General features: G+C 48.5%; 1 protein-coding gene across 1 annotated transcript; it reads left to right on the top strand.

Moving 5' to 3' along the window:
• Positions 1–782: 782 nt before the first annotated feature.
• PDIA4 (protein disulfide isomerase family A member 4) lies at positions 783–13,304 on the top strand. Its single transcript, XM_068152586.1, has 10 exons — positions 783–1,090; positions 4,836–5,010; positions 5,785–5,990; positions 6,894–7,032; positions 7,619–7,824; positions 9,215–9,373; positions 10,435–10,586; positions 11,425–11,581; positions 11,676–11,909; positions 12,557–13,304. Exons 1-10 carry the CDS (start codon positions 994–996, stop codon positions 12,970–12,972), a joined length of 1,941 nt encoding a protein of 646 aa, XP_068008687.1. The 5' UTR covers positions 783–993; the 3' UTR covers positions 12,973–13,304.
• Positions 13,305–14,861: the final 1,557 nt, after the last annotated feature.

Raw genomic sequence — 14,861 nt, 5'->3', positions numbered from 1 at the left:
ACTGGAACATCTCTGTGGAGACGCTGAGAGACCTGGGACTGTTTAGCCTGGAGAAGAGCAGCCTGAGAGAGGGGATCTTCTCAATGCTCAGCAAGACCTAAAGGTGGGGGGCAAGAGGATGGGGGCAGGCTCTTTTCAGTGGTGTCCAAGGACAAGGAGCAACGGGCACAACTGCAAATTGGTACCCAGGAGGTTCCACTTGAACATGAGGGAAAACTTTGCTGTGAGGGTACTGGAGCCCTGGAGCAGGTGGCCCAGAGAGGTGGTGGAGTCTACTTCTCTGGAGATATTCCAAATCCGCCTGCACATTGTGATCCTGAGCAACAGGCTGTGGATGCCCCTGCTTTAGCAGAAGGATTGGATTCGACGACCTCCAGAGGTTGCTTCTAACCCCACCGTGCCAATCTCCCTGTCGGGATCCCTGCAACCAGCAATCCTTAACCCAGTCCCACGACAGCCCCGGGCCGCGCCCAGCTCCCGAGTGAAGAAACCCCACACCTCCCTGCGCACGCGGCGAGCCCTCATAGGCTGCCGCGCACAGTTGGGCCCGCCCCCTGCCCCGCCTTGCGCCCGGCCCGCCGCGGCTCTCTGCCAATCCTGAAGGGCCATGACTCCTCTCACCCCGCCCCCTCCCTCCTGGACACCTCCTCTTGGCTCCTAGGGGCGGCTTCGCCCGAAACGCGTGTCGACTGGCGGTTGGTGGGTCCCCCGGCAGCCAATAGGGGAGCGGCAGCTCAGAGCAAGGCGTCTAATTACACGCGCGGACGGGCGCACCCCTCTGCTTCGTTCGGCCGTGCTCGTCTCCCGCCGCGGCGGCCCAAGCGCATAGCCCGCAGCAGCTGAGCGGCGGCGGCGGCCGGGGGTGCTGGGGGCTGGCGATTGGCGGCCGCACCGCCGCGTCGCAGGGCGACAGCCAATCAGGGCCGGACGCGGTGTCCCGCGAGAGGGCGCGGCGGGCCGAAGCGAAGCGGAGCGGAGCGGGCCGAGGGCGCGATGAGGCCGAGCAGGCTGTGGGTGTTGCTGTTGCTGCTGGGGCTGGCCCAGATCGCCCTCCTGGCGCGGGGGGCGGTGGCCGAGGAGGACGATGAAGGTGAGTGTGGGGGCTGTTGCGGTGGACCCTTGAGTGCCGGTGTGGAATTGAGTTGGCTGGGGCAACCCTTGGGTACAGGGCCTAGCTTCCTCGGCGAGATCCTACTCCTCGGGGGTGCGTGGTGCCGCGATGGTCACTGAGGGGATCCCGACTATGAGAGGTGCCGCAGGGGCCGAGTAGGCTGGCGGATCCCCCCAGGCCTCTCAGCTGAGCCGGTGGACATGAGGTGCTCGTCTCAGGTCGTTCCCCGCCAGCCCCTGCTGTCCTGCAGGCCTCTAGTTTCCTCCCCACCTTTCTATTAGGGGCTCTGGTCGCCCCGCCCCTTAGCTCCTTTGTGTGCAGGGTTCTGATCATCCCATCGCTCTTTCCTGTATAGGCCTCTGGTCATTCCCCCATCGCTCCAGGGCTAAGGTTGCCGTCCCGTCTCGTTTCCTCTCCACGCCGTGCAGGACTCTCGTCCGTTGTCGTTTTCCCCCCGTTCGTTTCTCTTTCACTGTGCCTGGCCCCTTTTAGAAGGGAGCAATTAGCCACGCTACAAAAAAGCCTGTTGTTTTCCAGTTTAATTATCTGAGGGAGCTCTTTTCCTTGCCCCTCAGTAGAGGGGTTCTCCATGTTTCAAACAAGATTTGTGTTTTTGCAGGAGGAAGGCTGTATGTTGGTAGTTTGTTGGTGTCTATTCCCATTGTCTTTATATTTCGCTGGTGCGTGTCTTTGCCTTGCTAAAACTGGCTGAAACAGAAGTGCTCTAAGTGAAGTGCCACTACACAGGAGGCAGACATTTGAAAGTGCATCTTTTACAGGGATTTTGGGGAATCCAGATCATGGAATCACAGTATGGCAGGGGTCAGACAGGACCTTTGGAGATCATCCAGTCCAACCCCTCTGCCAAGGCAGGGTCGGCCACCACCAGTTGCCCAGGGTCAGATGTCCAGACGCGTTTGGAATCTCTCCAGAGAAGGAAGCTCCACAACCTCCCTGGGCAGCCTGCTCCAGGGCTCCCACATTCTCACAGCAAAGAAATTTTTCCTCATGCTTAGGTGGAGCTTCCTTGTTCTAGTTTGTGCCTGTTGCCCCTTATCCCGGAGATACCCATTTTTACCTGTGAAATGCAGGCCTGTGTGAAGTGAAATACATCTGCTTTGCACCAAGAAAGTAGCTTTATGTAAACTGTTCAGAAGATGAAAAATTCAGATGAAACCAGACTTTTGTGCACTGTATGGATTTATAAGTGAAATTTGACTGGAGCAGTGAGACACATACAATCGCAGCAAAATCAGCTTTGATCCTCACCTTTGCATCCTGGTGAATGAGTTAGGAGTGATCATGAAGAGGCTGTGCTACAGAAAAGACTGTGGAAGACTGCTTTCATAAAAAGGCTTTGGAGTGCCCTGCAACAGGTGGCCCAGTACCCTATCAAGCTGAGTCTTAAAACTGCCCAGTGCAGGAGAATCCAACACTTTTCTTTGGGAGAAGTTTCCAATATCTGGCTCTTCCCATGATGACAAATTGTCTTCTGGAGTCCGATGGGAATCTCCACAGAATTAACTTTTACCCATCATTCTTTGTCTTTTCCATGGGACTCCTTGTGAAAACGAGTCTCCATCCTCCTGGTAGCCACCCTTTTACAGCATTTGTGGTTGGACTCAATGGCCTTAAAGGTCTTTTCCAGGTGAAAAAGTTCTGTGGTTCTAAGCCGTGAGCATGTACCATTGTAGTGGTTCTTTTCTCTGCTGGGGAGCAGGTGGTTGGCAATCAGGAATGAGTCCCAACCTGGTGCTTAGTTTGTGATATGCATGACCAGAACTGGCCAGCTTGTTTCACTCAAATTCCTTTGTGTCAGGGAAAGATTGAAGCAAGTTGCTTGGAAAAGCAACAGGCTTGTGCAGCTCTCTGGGAATTTAGGCAGGGGCCAACCACAAACACCCTGTGGTGAAACACCTCCCTGAGAACTGCTGGGCATGCATGGAAGCTCCTGCAAACTGGCTTTGTCACCAGGACAAACCCCTAAGTGTGTGACTGCTGGAGATTGGCTCCAGGAGCACTTGGCAGTTCAGCCCTTGCACTTCTCACAGAGACAGTGACACAAGAGGCATTGTTCACTTGTAGATGGTGCTTTTAGCTGCCTCCCAGGTCAGATGAAACAGTAGGTTTCTTTTAACTGCAGTTAATGTAATTTAATCTTGGTGACCACTGTTGTGTGATAGGTGATCTCTCCCCTCACCAGAAGCTTTAATGTTTTGGTGGTGTCTGAAACTGGGCTCTAATCAAAATGAGGCCATTTTCCCCAGGAGCTCATTTTGTTTTTCAAGACCATATGGGCTTCTGAGTTTTAATAGTTTCTACTAGCAGAGAAAGAGCCAGAGCATTTTTTGGCATCAGTTTTTCCATGGTGAGCTTGTTCCTGTGGTCTGAGAACAGTGGGGGTAGGTTTATTTACTGTTTCACACCTGGACATGTGTTTATCATTCTGTGTTTGTGAATACATCATAGGCATGCCTAACTTTCAAATTCCAAGTGAACTCTGAATGCTTTCAGAATTATTGTCCTGAATAACTAACTTACCTGTATGTGATTTGCTGTCATAGAATCATAGAATTGTTTCAGTTGGAAAAGGCCTCCAAGGTCGTCAAGTCCAATCATCAACCCAACACCACCGTGGTCATTAAACCATGTCCCAAGTGCCATGTCCACACATTTCTTGAGCACCTCCAGGGATGGTGACTCCACTTCCTTTCTGGGCAGGCTGTTCCAATGCCTAACTACACTTTCAGGAAAGAAGTCTTACCTAATCCAACTTAAACCTCCCCAACACAATTTCAGGCTGTTTCTTCTGATCACCTGATACTACAGAGAGGAGACTGACTCCCACCTCACTCCAGCATCTTTTGAGAGAGTTGCAGAGAGCAGTGAGGTCTCCCCTCAGCCTCATCCTGCTGAAGCAACTTCTGTCTGCTTTGTCAAAAGCCAAATGAAGCTAAATAAGGAGTAGTTTTCAGCAAGAAATCTTAAAGGTTTAAATCCAAACCCTTATAAACTCCCAGTGGTTGAAAGGCCCTTAGCTGCATTGCTGTTCAGTTTTCACGTGGTATGAGAAAGTGGCTGCTCATGGCAGTAAAGAATGGGCTGGACAGCCAGGCCCAAGAAGCAGTGGGGGATGCAGTTAAATCCAGTTGGCAGCTGGTCACAAGTGGATGGGAGTCCTTTGTCGGTCAGTTTAGGGTCACCTGTCCTGTCCCCTCCTCTCCACAGCTGCAGCCTTTTCCTTCCTGCACCCCAAGGTGGTACACAAGATGGAGCAGTGCCCTTGGTCTGTAGTCCAACCTTTGATGCTAACTCTCCCCATCAGTGTTGTCGCAGCCACCAGTAGCCACTGTCTGTGCAAACCCACCCTGAGCTGCAGAAAGTGCTCCACTGAGCAGAGACTAAGCTGGGCAGTCACAACACTGACAGAGTCAGTGCTGGCCAGGCTCACACCAGGCCATGTCTCAGTTTCCCCATTTCAACAAGATGCCTGTGGTACCTTGGTAGAGACTGTCCCATAGGTCTGTGTGCACCAGCTCCAGTTGTGTCCTCAGATTGCAAAACACAGATGGACACTTTTACTGAAATGTGGCTCTTTTAAGCTGGGTAGGTCAAACATGGGAGTCCAGCTCAGTGCAGCCTGAGGTAGCTGTCATTCTGTGGAGCAGGGCTATTTTGGTGTGCTTGAGATAATCTTATCTATGTTGCCTTTTTGCTTTGCCAGAATCTGTTGCAAAAGAAGCTGAGGAAGACAGTGATGATGATGATGATGATGAAGATGATGACGAGGATGACACAGAGGTTAAAGAGGAGAACGGTGTGTTAATCCTGAATGATGCAAACTTTGACACCTTCACTGCAGACAAGGACACTGTGCTGCTGGAGTTCTACGCACCCTGGTGAGCTTGCAGCCTGCTCGGGTGCAGGATGAGGTGGCTATTGGGGACTTCTCTGACAGGATACACTCCTAAAAAGTGAGTTTGGTTTTGAAGGTTAGATAGCTGTGGCTTGGCTGCAGAAGCACAGGACTCCATTCCAGGGTAGGAGGCAGTTATGGTGGTGCCCTTTTCCCTGAGCCCTACCATGCATCTTCACCCTGGCTCTGTGCCTGTCAGGAAACAGCAAGGGTCCCAGTGAGCCCTGGAGCAGTCATGCAGTGTGGTTTGCAGCTTGCTATCATGTCCTTGTGCTGACTCAATGAGAACTGATTTCATTAGGCCAACTTAACTGCTGGTTTGGTTTTTGCTTTAGTTGAAGTGAGGGTGCTGCATAGAGAAAATGAACCTAGGCTAAGAAGAAGCTGAAGTCTGAATGAGGTCTCATTTACTACAGGGCAGGGAGGAAGGAGAAGCACAGTGTAAGGTTTGCTGGTTTGTTGTAACAGCAATTAGTGAGGTTTTTGTATGAAAGTCTTAGAAAAGACCTGGAAATGTGCTGCCTTTTGTTGGAATGAAGGCAGAAAACTAACCTGTAAGAGGTCTGGAATGGCACAAACAGCACAGTGGTTATGGTTACCCTCTGCCTCTCCATCCTCTGAAAACATTGCAAGACAGCATCCTCTTGCTGAGACTGTGACCATCTGTCAGAAGGTGTCCTGTAGCAATGCAGAGCAGCAAAATACCCTTGCAGGCCTGGTGTGCATTGATGTGCCTGCTTGTGTCTTCCTCTGGCAGGTGTGGGCACTGCAAGCAGTTTGCTCCTGAATATGAGAAGATAGCCAAAACTCTGCAGGAAAATGACCCTCCTATTCCAGTTGCCAAGATTGATGCCACTGCAGCCACTTCACTAGCGAGTCGTTTTGATGTCAGTGGCTACCCAACCCTCAAAATCCTGAAGAAAGGCCAACCTGTTGACTATGATGGCTCTCGGACGGAAGATGGTGAGCACCAGCCCTTGGCAATTCTCTGTAACAAAGACAGGAAGTCTCTGCTCTTGCTTCTTCATGTGACTCTTTGGAAGGGCTTTGATCTCAATTGGGTTCCTTAAGCAGAATACTATTATGAAGGCTGAAATTTTGTCTGTCTTCAGTTGGCTGTCTACTAGGCTGGTGAAGGGTCTGGAGGTCAGATCTGGGGAGGAGCAGCTGAGGGAACTGGGGTGGTTTAGTCTGGAGAAGAAGCAGATGAGCGGAGACCTTCTGGCTCTCTACAGCTTCCTGAAAGGAAGTTGGGGTGAGGTGGGGGTTGCTTTTTTCTCCCTAGTATCAGGTGATAGGAGAGGAAATGGCTTGAAATTGTGCTGGGGGAGGTTTAGGTTGGATATTGGGAAAAAATTTTCTCCTGAGTAGTCAGACATTGGAACAGGCTGCCCAGGGAGGTGGTGGAGTCACCATCCCTAGAAGTGTTCAAGAAATGTGTGGACATGGTGTTTGGTTTAATGACCATGGTGGTGTTAGATTGATGGTTGGACCTGAAGACCTTATAGGTCTTTTCCAACCCAAACTATTCTGTGATTCTATTTTAGAAGATAATTTTTGCAGCTGGGGGTAGTGTTGTTCCTGATAAAAGGTTTTTAGAAACATGACTAGAAGAGGGAGTAGTCTTATCCTTGCTGAAGGATAAGCTGTTAGCAACATCTGCTCTGTGTGCTGACTGTTTACAAAATCACTTCTTTCTTGCTTAGTGGCTGTGTCGCACCTTCATTCAGAGGAGGTTCTGTTCAGTTGAAGGCCGTGCTTGCCACTCTGACTTTAATCTCTTGCTACAATCACTTCACTTGCATTTGGTATACTACTGGTGTGGTACTGCAGACTTGCCAATTGGGCTGTTCAACTGTCTTTCAGCAATTGTGGCCAAGGTCAAGGAAATTTCTGACCCCAACTGGACCCCCCCACCAGAAGCAACTCTTGTGTTGACCCAGGAGAACTTTGACAACGTTGTGAATGATGCTGACATAATCCTGGTGGAATTCTATGCTCCATGGTAATCAAAGAAGCTGTCATCTGTACTTTACTAGCACAGCTGGGATGAGCACACTTGGTGACCCTGCCTTCTGTTGTTGTGCTGCTTTTTTAATGGTTGGGCTTGATCTTAAAGGTCTTTTTCAGCCCAAATGATTCTGTGATTCTCAAGAGGCTTTCTTCCTGCCAATGTGTGTAGCTCTGGTGTATCATAGTACCAATCGGGAGGTGGGATCACAGCATAACTTACTCAAAGGCACAACTGGATCTGTGTCTTAGCAAGGGATGGCCTCCACACCTTCACTAAAGATTCTCTCCTATAAATTGGTCAGTTTAGAACATACTGAGAAATACTGAAACCAAGAGGCAGTTGGTCCTCAGTTTTAAAAAGGCCTCTAAAAAATGAAGCTACATCTCTGAATGTGGGGCCAGACATAGAGGCTAGCTTCAGATTGGAGAGACAAGGCTTCCTTGACTGAAGTGTCCTCTGTAGACAGAGCAGCCTCATTTCTGCTTTCTGCCAGAAGACTTAATCTCTTCTGTTTCAGAGGCAGAAGGTACCTAGCAGGACTCATGGCTTGTAAGAACTGTCTTCTCTCCTTCCCTAGGTGTGGCCACTGCAAAAGGCTTGCTCCAGAGTACGAGAAGGCTGCCCAGGAGCTCAGCCAGCGCACGCCTCCGATTCCCCTGGCTAAAGTCGACGCTACTGCAGAGACTGAGCTGGCAAAGAGGTTTGATGTCAGTGGCTACCCAACTCTGAAGATATTCCGCAAGGGCAAACCTTATGACTACAATGGTCCTCGGGAAAAATACGGTACTGCAGCTCCTCTTGCTTTGGATTTTCTGAGAGATTGACTGCAGATGTTTTGATGTCTCTGTGGCAAAACAAACCCAGGAATGTTCCAGGCTTGGGGCAGAGTGGCTGGAAAGCTGGCCAGCAGAAAAGGACCTGAGGATGTTGATGGACAGCTGGCTGAAGATGAGACAGTTTGTGCCCAAGTGGCCAGAAAAGCCACCAATATCATGCTCCGGATCAGTAATGGTGTGACCAGAAGGACCAAGGAGGAAGGGATTGTTCCCCTGTCCTTAGTACTGTCAAAGCTACACCTTGAGTATGGGTTCAGTTTTGGGGTCCTCACTACAAGAAAAACATTGAGGTGCTGGAGCATGTCCAGAGAAGGGCAAGAAAGCTGATGGAGGGTGTGGAGAACAGGTCTGGTGAGGAGTGGCTGAGGGAACTAGTGTTGTTTAGTTGAGAGAAAAGAATGCAAGGAGAGCTTCTGGTTCTCTACAACTCCCTGAAAGGAGGATGTAGTGAGGGGGGTGTTGATCTCTTCTCCTTACTAACAAGTGAGGGGATGAGGCCTCAAGTCACACCAGAGGAGGTTTAGGTTGGTGGTTAGAAGAAACTTGTACACTGAAAAGGTTCTCAAAGACTGGCACAGTCTGCCCAGGGAGGTGGTTGAATCCCCATCCCTGGAGGTGTTTCAGAGGCAGAATTGTGGTACTGAGGGACATGGTTTAGCAGCAGAGTTAGAATTAGAGAATGGCTGGACTTGATGATGTTAAAGGTCTTCTCCAGCTGAAACAATTCTAGGACTTGCAGACTTGTTAATATCATAGCAGGGGCAGCTGTGGGAACTTCCAAACCTGTGCTCTCATACCTATGTAGGCCAGCAGTATACATCTGTCTCTCTAACAGCTTGTGGTGATGCTACAGCTCCTTCTAATGTGAAGAAAGTTCAGTCTACAGGGTTGAGCAGTGGCAGCATGAGTAAATGACCAGCTTTGATTTGCACTGGAATGCACCGTAAGTGCTGACAAAGCGCTCAGTATTTGGGTTTAATAAAAGAGAAGACTTAACCCTATCTGAATAGAACCTTGGCTCATATCAGTGCCAGGAGACAGTGGAGGGTCTGGAAGCTCAGAAAGGAGGATCACTTGGAAAATAAGCTGCTATCCATAGAACCTGTGCTTGTTTGAGTCTTCTGAAACCAACCTAGAGGAGAATACCCAGAACTGCAGCTTGAAAAGCTTGGACTGAGTTCTTGCTTATTTGGTCTTCTAGTTACCGTGTGAAGACTGCACAGAAAGAAAGGTGTCCATGGGAAGTGTGGTATCAAACAGTGCTGCAGAGCAATGCCTGACTCTTTCCCTTCAAGAAATGTTCTAAGCAGCTTTCTGAGGATGGGTTTCTCTTACAGGTATTGTCGACTACATGATTGAACAGGCTGGTCCTCCATCCAAACAGATCCAGGCTGCCAAGCAGGTACAGGAATTTCTGAAGGATGGTGATGATGTCATCATCATTGGTATCTTCAGTGGAGAGGATGACAAAGCCTACCAGCTCTATCAGGAAGCAGGTAAGGAGTGTTTTAAAATACTAATGAAATGTATGCTTTGTTGGCATCCCACCCAGGGCTTTGGACACAGAGAGTTCTCTTGTTTGTACTCTAGTTTAGTGAGGAGTAAAAGGAAGAAGAAAGAGTGATCTGCTTTGACTCAAGAAAAAAATCTCACACCAAATGTTAAGGATACAGCTCAAGTATCAGCCATGCCATTCACATGAGATACTTCCTCTTGGAACTGGTACCCTAAAAACTGCCAAACGGAGTGGGGAGAAAATTCCCAGCGTAGGAACAAACTGCAATTTCTTGCCCCCTTTCCATTTGCTATGGCTTGCTTTGTATCTGACAGCTGCAGAAACTGGGCTTTGAACTTATTTGGGGTTGGGGGAAGCCTGAAGAAAGCTAAACTGATCCAGAGGTGTATGGTGATTTTAAGCCATGGCTTTTAAAACCCCTTTGACATGACACAGTGGCAGTCCTGTGACTTGATGCGCTCAGTCTCATCAATCACTCCCTGTGTCGCATGATTGAATCAGTTGCAGCCGCTCTTGGCTTCTGTCAGAGCCTTGAGAAGGGCATAGTGGACAATACTCCTCCCTTGGCTATGCCTGCTTCTGGGGCCACCATTGTTTATAGTTGGATTAGGAGCTGATTTGGTTGCTCCAGCATGGCAAGATACACAACTGTTTCCCAGGCTGCCCCAAAGCAAACAGATTGACTGGGTGACCTTGTGGATTCTTTTCCAGCTCTGCTTTCTCTTATCTGGGAGGAAGCCAAGAGGTGGGAGACTGACAAACAAATGTCTATGTTTTGGAAGCTGTTCAGAGTTTTGAAATATGTAGCATAGCTCATCAAAGAGATGGGTTGTTGAACATCATTTACATAGTGCTACTCCAGCTGTCTGTGTTTGTACAAGCTTCTCACCCTGTGTGAGACTCTGGGTTGCTCCATATTCCATTGAGAATGGAAAGAGAGTTTCCCTGCAGTGGAATCTCCTGCAGTCTCCAGATTTTCAGTTGGAAGCTATCAGTTCACTTCTTGATGACCTTTCCTTTTCCACAACCTTCATTTTCCAGCTAATGGCTTAAGAGAAGATTACAAGTTCCACCACACGTTCAGCAATGAGATTGCAAAACTACTGAAAACATCTCCAGGAAAACTGGTTGTCATGCAACCAGAAAAATTTCAGTCAAAGCATGAGGCCAAGATGCATGTTTTGGATCTTAAAGTGAGTAACTAGTCCAGAGCTAGAAAGTTTGTGAGCAGATTGAAGGTTCTCTTTCTTTGCAGGTATGAGCAGTGGGCATCTTCCTGTTGGAAGTACTCCACTAGATATCTGAGGAGATTTGTTTTGTCCCTTTACTCTTGAGTGGGTCCAGTGGGGGCCAAAAAGATGATCAGAGGGCTGGAGCACCACTCCTCTGAAGACAGGTGGAAGGAACTGGGGCTGTTCAGCCTGGGGAAGAGAAGGCTTCAGGGAGACCTTAGAGCAGCCTTCCAGAAAAGCTGGAGAGGGACTTTTACAAAGGCATGTAATTACAGGTCATGGGGTTAATGGCTTCAAACTGGAAAAATCTGGATTTAGGTGAGACATTAGGAAGAAGTTCTTCCCCATGAGGGTGGTGAGGCGCTGGAATGGGTTGCCTAGGGAAGTTGTGATGCCTCTCCCTGGAGGTGTTCAGTGCCTGGTTGGATGAGGCCCTGAGCAATCTGGTTGAGTGGAAGGTTATGGCAGGGTGGCTGGAACTAGATGATCTTTAAGGTTCCTTCCAACCCAAACCATTCTATGAAATCATATTTCTTTCTTTGAGAAAGCTTCGTGAAATTAGCCCAGGGGTTACCTAGGCAAATAAGAATTCTCCATGTCCAGATTCAGTGTAAGAGCAGAACACTAAAATTATCTTCAGTGCTCAAGGTTCTGAAGACTATGGTGACAGCATTGTCTATGACATGTCCCTCTTTCTCACTCATGCACACATCACTATTAGCTTTCAGTAGAAAGCAGCAAAAATGCTACTGAAATCCCTTTGTCTGAACTTCTTTTTCCCAATTGTTTTCAAAACCAGGACTCTACAGATGGGTCAGAGATTAAAGAGCATGTGCTCAAACATGCTTTGCCTCTGGTTGGTCACCGCAAGCCTTCCAACGATGCCAAAAGATTCTCCAAGCGTCCTCTAGTAGTTGTCTACTACTCAGTAGACTTCAGCTTCGACTATCGTGTTGGTGAGTTACTCAAGCTTACCAGTGCCCCACTTGAGGAGGAAGCAAGTGGGGGCCACCAAGACACTGCTAATCCTGTTGTGCTCTGGTTTTTCAGCTACGCAGTACTGGAGAGGCAAAGTCCTGGAAGTGGCCAAAGACTTCCCTGAGTACGTGTTTGCAGTTTCTGATGAGGAAGATTATTCTTCTGAAATAAAAGATCTGGGCCTGCTGGAGAGTGGGGAGGATGTCAATGTGGCCATTCTGGATGAAGGAGGCAAGAAGTATGCCATGGAGCCAGAGGAGTTTGACTCTGATGTGCTCAGGCAGTTTGTAATGGCATTCAAAAAAGGTAAAACTTCTAATGTGGGGTTGTCTGAGCTGTGTGCTTTGGCTTCCCTTTGCTTGCCAAGAATCTTTGCTGAGGCAGTGGCTATAAAAGGGAGGTTTAGAGTGGATATTAGGAAAAATTCTTTTTCCTGCAAGAGTGGTCAGGCATTGGAACGGGCTGTCCAGAGTGGTGCTGCAGTCACCATCCCTAGAGGTGTTCAAGAAATGTGTGAACATAGCAACTGGGACATGATTTAGTGGGCATAGTAATCTTAGGTTGATGGTTGGACTCAGTGGTCTTGGAGGTCTTTCCCAACAAACACACTTCTATGGTTCTATGATTCTAACCCTCAGCAAGTCTAGAGGGCTGTTGCAGCTTTGAAATGTGAGCTGCTTGTTCATATTTGGGACCGATACAACAAACCATCATCTACTGCAGTGTGAGTGGGCAGCCATGAGCAGAGAGAGGAGGGTTCTAGGGAGCTGTGAAACAGCTTGTCGCCCCATTTCACAAAGGGATTGTGCTAACACATTCCCAGCAAGCTTACCTGTACTTTATGCAGAGCTGCATTCATTCCTGGTGCCAGGTTTCCCCCTTTTCTCCCTGGCAGAGATCAGAAGGATGACTGATCACATCCTAACCATGCTCTGTGTTTCACTTCCTCCTAGGAAAACTGAAGCCTATTGTGAAGTCCCAGCCAGTGCCAAAAACCAACAAAGGGCCTGTGAAGGTGGTGGTGGGTAAAACATTTGATGCCATAGTCATGGATCCCAAGAATGATGTTCTCATTGAGTTCTATGCCCCATGGTGTGGACACTGCAAGAAGCTAGAGCCAGTGTATACTGAGCTGGGCAGAAAGTACAAGAGCGAGAAGCACCTGGTGATTGCCAAGATGGATGCCACTGCCAACGACGTGCCCAGCGACCACTACAAAGTGGAGGGGTTCCCCACCATCTACTTTGCTCCGAGGGACAAGAAGAACAACCCCATTAAATTTGAAGGTGGGGACAGAGATTTAGAGCACTTGAGCAAATTTATAGAGGAGCATGCAACAAAACTCTCCAGAACAAAAGAAGAGCTTTAGATGGGATGGGAGTGGTGAAGAAAAGCCCTCGATGTGCTGTAGGGAGAAGCAAGTTCCTGACACAGCTCAAGCTAGAGAAGGCTTGAGCAGCTGGAGCCAGGAAATTATTGAGCTGTAAGGAAATGGCAGTACTTTTTGGTTTTCATGTATGGCAGAAGAGATTCTTTGGACACTGAACTTCTCTGACACAAATGTCTTCAGTTAGTTACTGTATGAACTTTTGGAGAAAAATACAGCTTTTATTTTTTGTGACTATCTTGAGCTTCATTCTTTGACTCCAATGCAACTGTTAAGAGATGTTAGCAAAAAGAGAACCAGATCCCTCTGCTGAACTGATTGTTTGTCTTATTTGGTGGCATGATTACAGTGTGGAGCAGTGGTTTGAGCCAGTCTGTCTTCTGTGATAGTTTTGTGTACCTTTGTGTGGAATCAAAGAATCATTTTGGTTGGAAAAGACCTTTCAGATCATCCAGTCCAACCATTCTCTACCAAATCTGGGGCTAAACCATGTCCCTCAGTACAACATCTCTGCATCTTTGAGACATCTCCAGGATGGGAATTCAGCATACTCCCTGGGTAGCCTGTTCCAGTGTTGGAGAACCCTTACAGTGAAGAAGTTGCTTCCATATCCAACCTAAACCTCCACTGGTACAACTTCAGGCCACTTTCCCTTGTCATTGTTCCTAAGGGGAAGAGACCAACTTGTTTCTACGCAGAGCAAAGTGTCCCCTTTCCTCTCCTTTCCTCCAAGGTAAATGGCCCAAGTTCACTCAACTGCTCTTTGCCAGACCTGCTCTCCAGACCATTCTCCAGCTTCATTGCCCTTCTCTGGGCACTCCCTAGCACCTGGATGTCTTTCTCGGAGTGAAGGGCCCAAAACTGAACACAGTACTCAAAGCGTGGCCTCACCAGTGCTGAGTCCAGAGGGACAATCCATTTCCTGGTCCTGCTGGCCACACTGTTGCTGATTCAGACCAGGATGCTGTTGGCTGCCTCCAAGTTTTGGGACACTTACTGCAAAAAAAGGCATTGAGGTGCTGGAGTGCATCCAGAGAAGGGCAATGAAGATGGAGAAGTTGTCTAGAGTACAGCAGAAGTGTCTGGTGATGAGCAGCTGAGGGAACTTGAATTGTTTATATTGGAAGAAAGGAGACAAATTCTCACTCTCTACAGCTCCCTGAAAGGAGGGTGGAGTGAGGTGAGTGTCACTCTCTTCTCCCAGGTAGCAAGCAACAGGAGGAGAGGACATGGCCTGAAATTGTGCAATGGGAGGTTTAGATTGGACATGAGGGACAATTTCTCCACTGCAACTGTGGCCAGACATTGGAACAGGCTGCCCACAACAATGATGGAATCCTCATCCCTGGAAATGTTCAAAAAACATGTAGATAAGATGCTGAGTGATAGAGTTTAGTGGTGGGCTAGGCAGTGTTGAGTTGGACTCGGTGAACTTTGAGATCTTTTCCAGCCTCTATGATTCTGTGAACAACTGGGTTTACATTGTTCCACTGTGCTGTTCATGACCCTTTCCAGTATTGCTTTCTGCACCATGCTTGAATGTCTGGCCAAGCTCCACACCCATAATACTGTCTTGTCTTGGCAGAGACTAGGTGACAGTGTGGGCATGGAAGGACTTGGGTCTGGAAGGGCATGGTTGTCCTTCAGATTAATTTCTGCATAGAGGAAGGAAGAGACCTGCTCTGTGAATGCCCATGGGTCTGTACCTGAAATGCCAGCTGCAGTTGCAGAGATGTTTGTTCAAATCCCAAGCTATCTGTGGCTTCATTGACAGAAAGGGAAAGGAGGTGAAGATGAATTTAAACCAGTCATGCAAAAATATTCCACAGCCCATGACCCCATCTGAGGTGAAGAGTCTGGAGAACAGGGCT

Source organism: Melanerpes formicivorus, unplaced genomic scaffold (assembly GCF_026170545.1).
Source record: "Melanerpes formicivorus ecotype bairdi unplaced genomic scaffold, bMelFor1.0.p_v2 SCAF_24, whole genome shotgun sequence".
Lineage (NCBI taxonomy): Eukaryota > Metazoa > Chordata > Aves > Piciformes > Picidae > Melanerpes > Melanerpes formicivorus.
The sequence above is the reverse complement of the archived record's forward strand: the minus strand, read 5'-3'. Positions and strand labels throughout refer to the sequence as shown.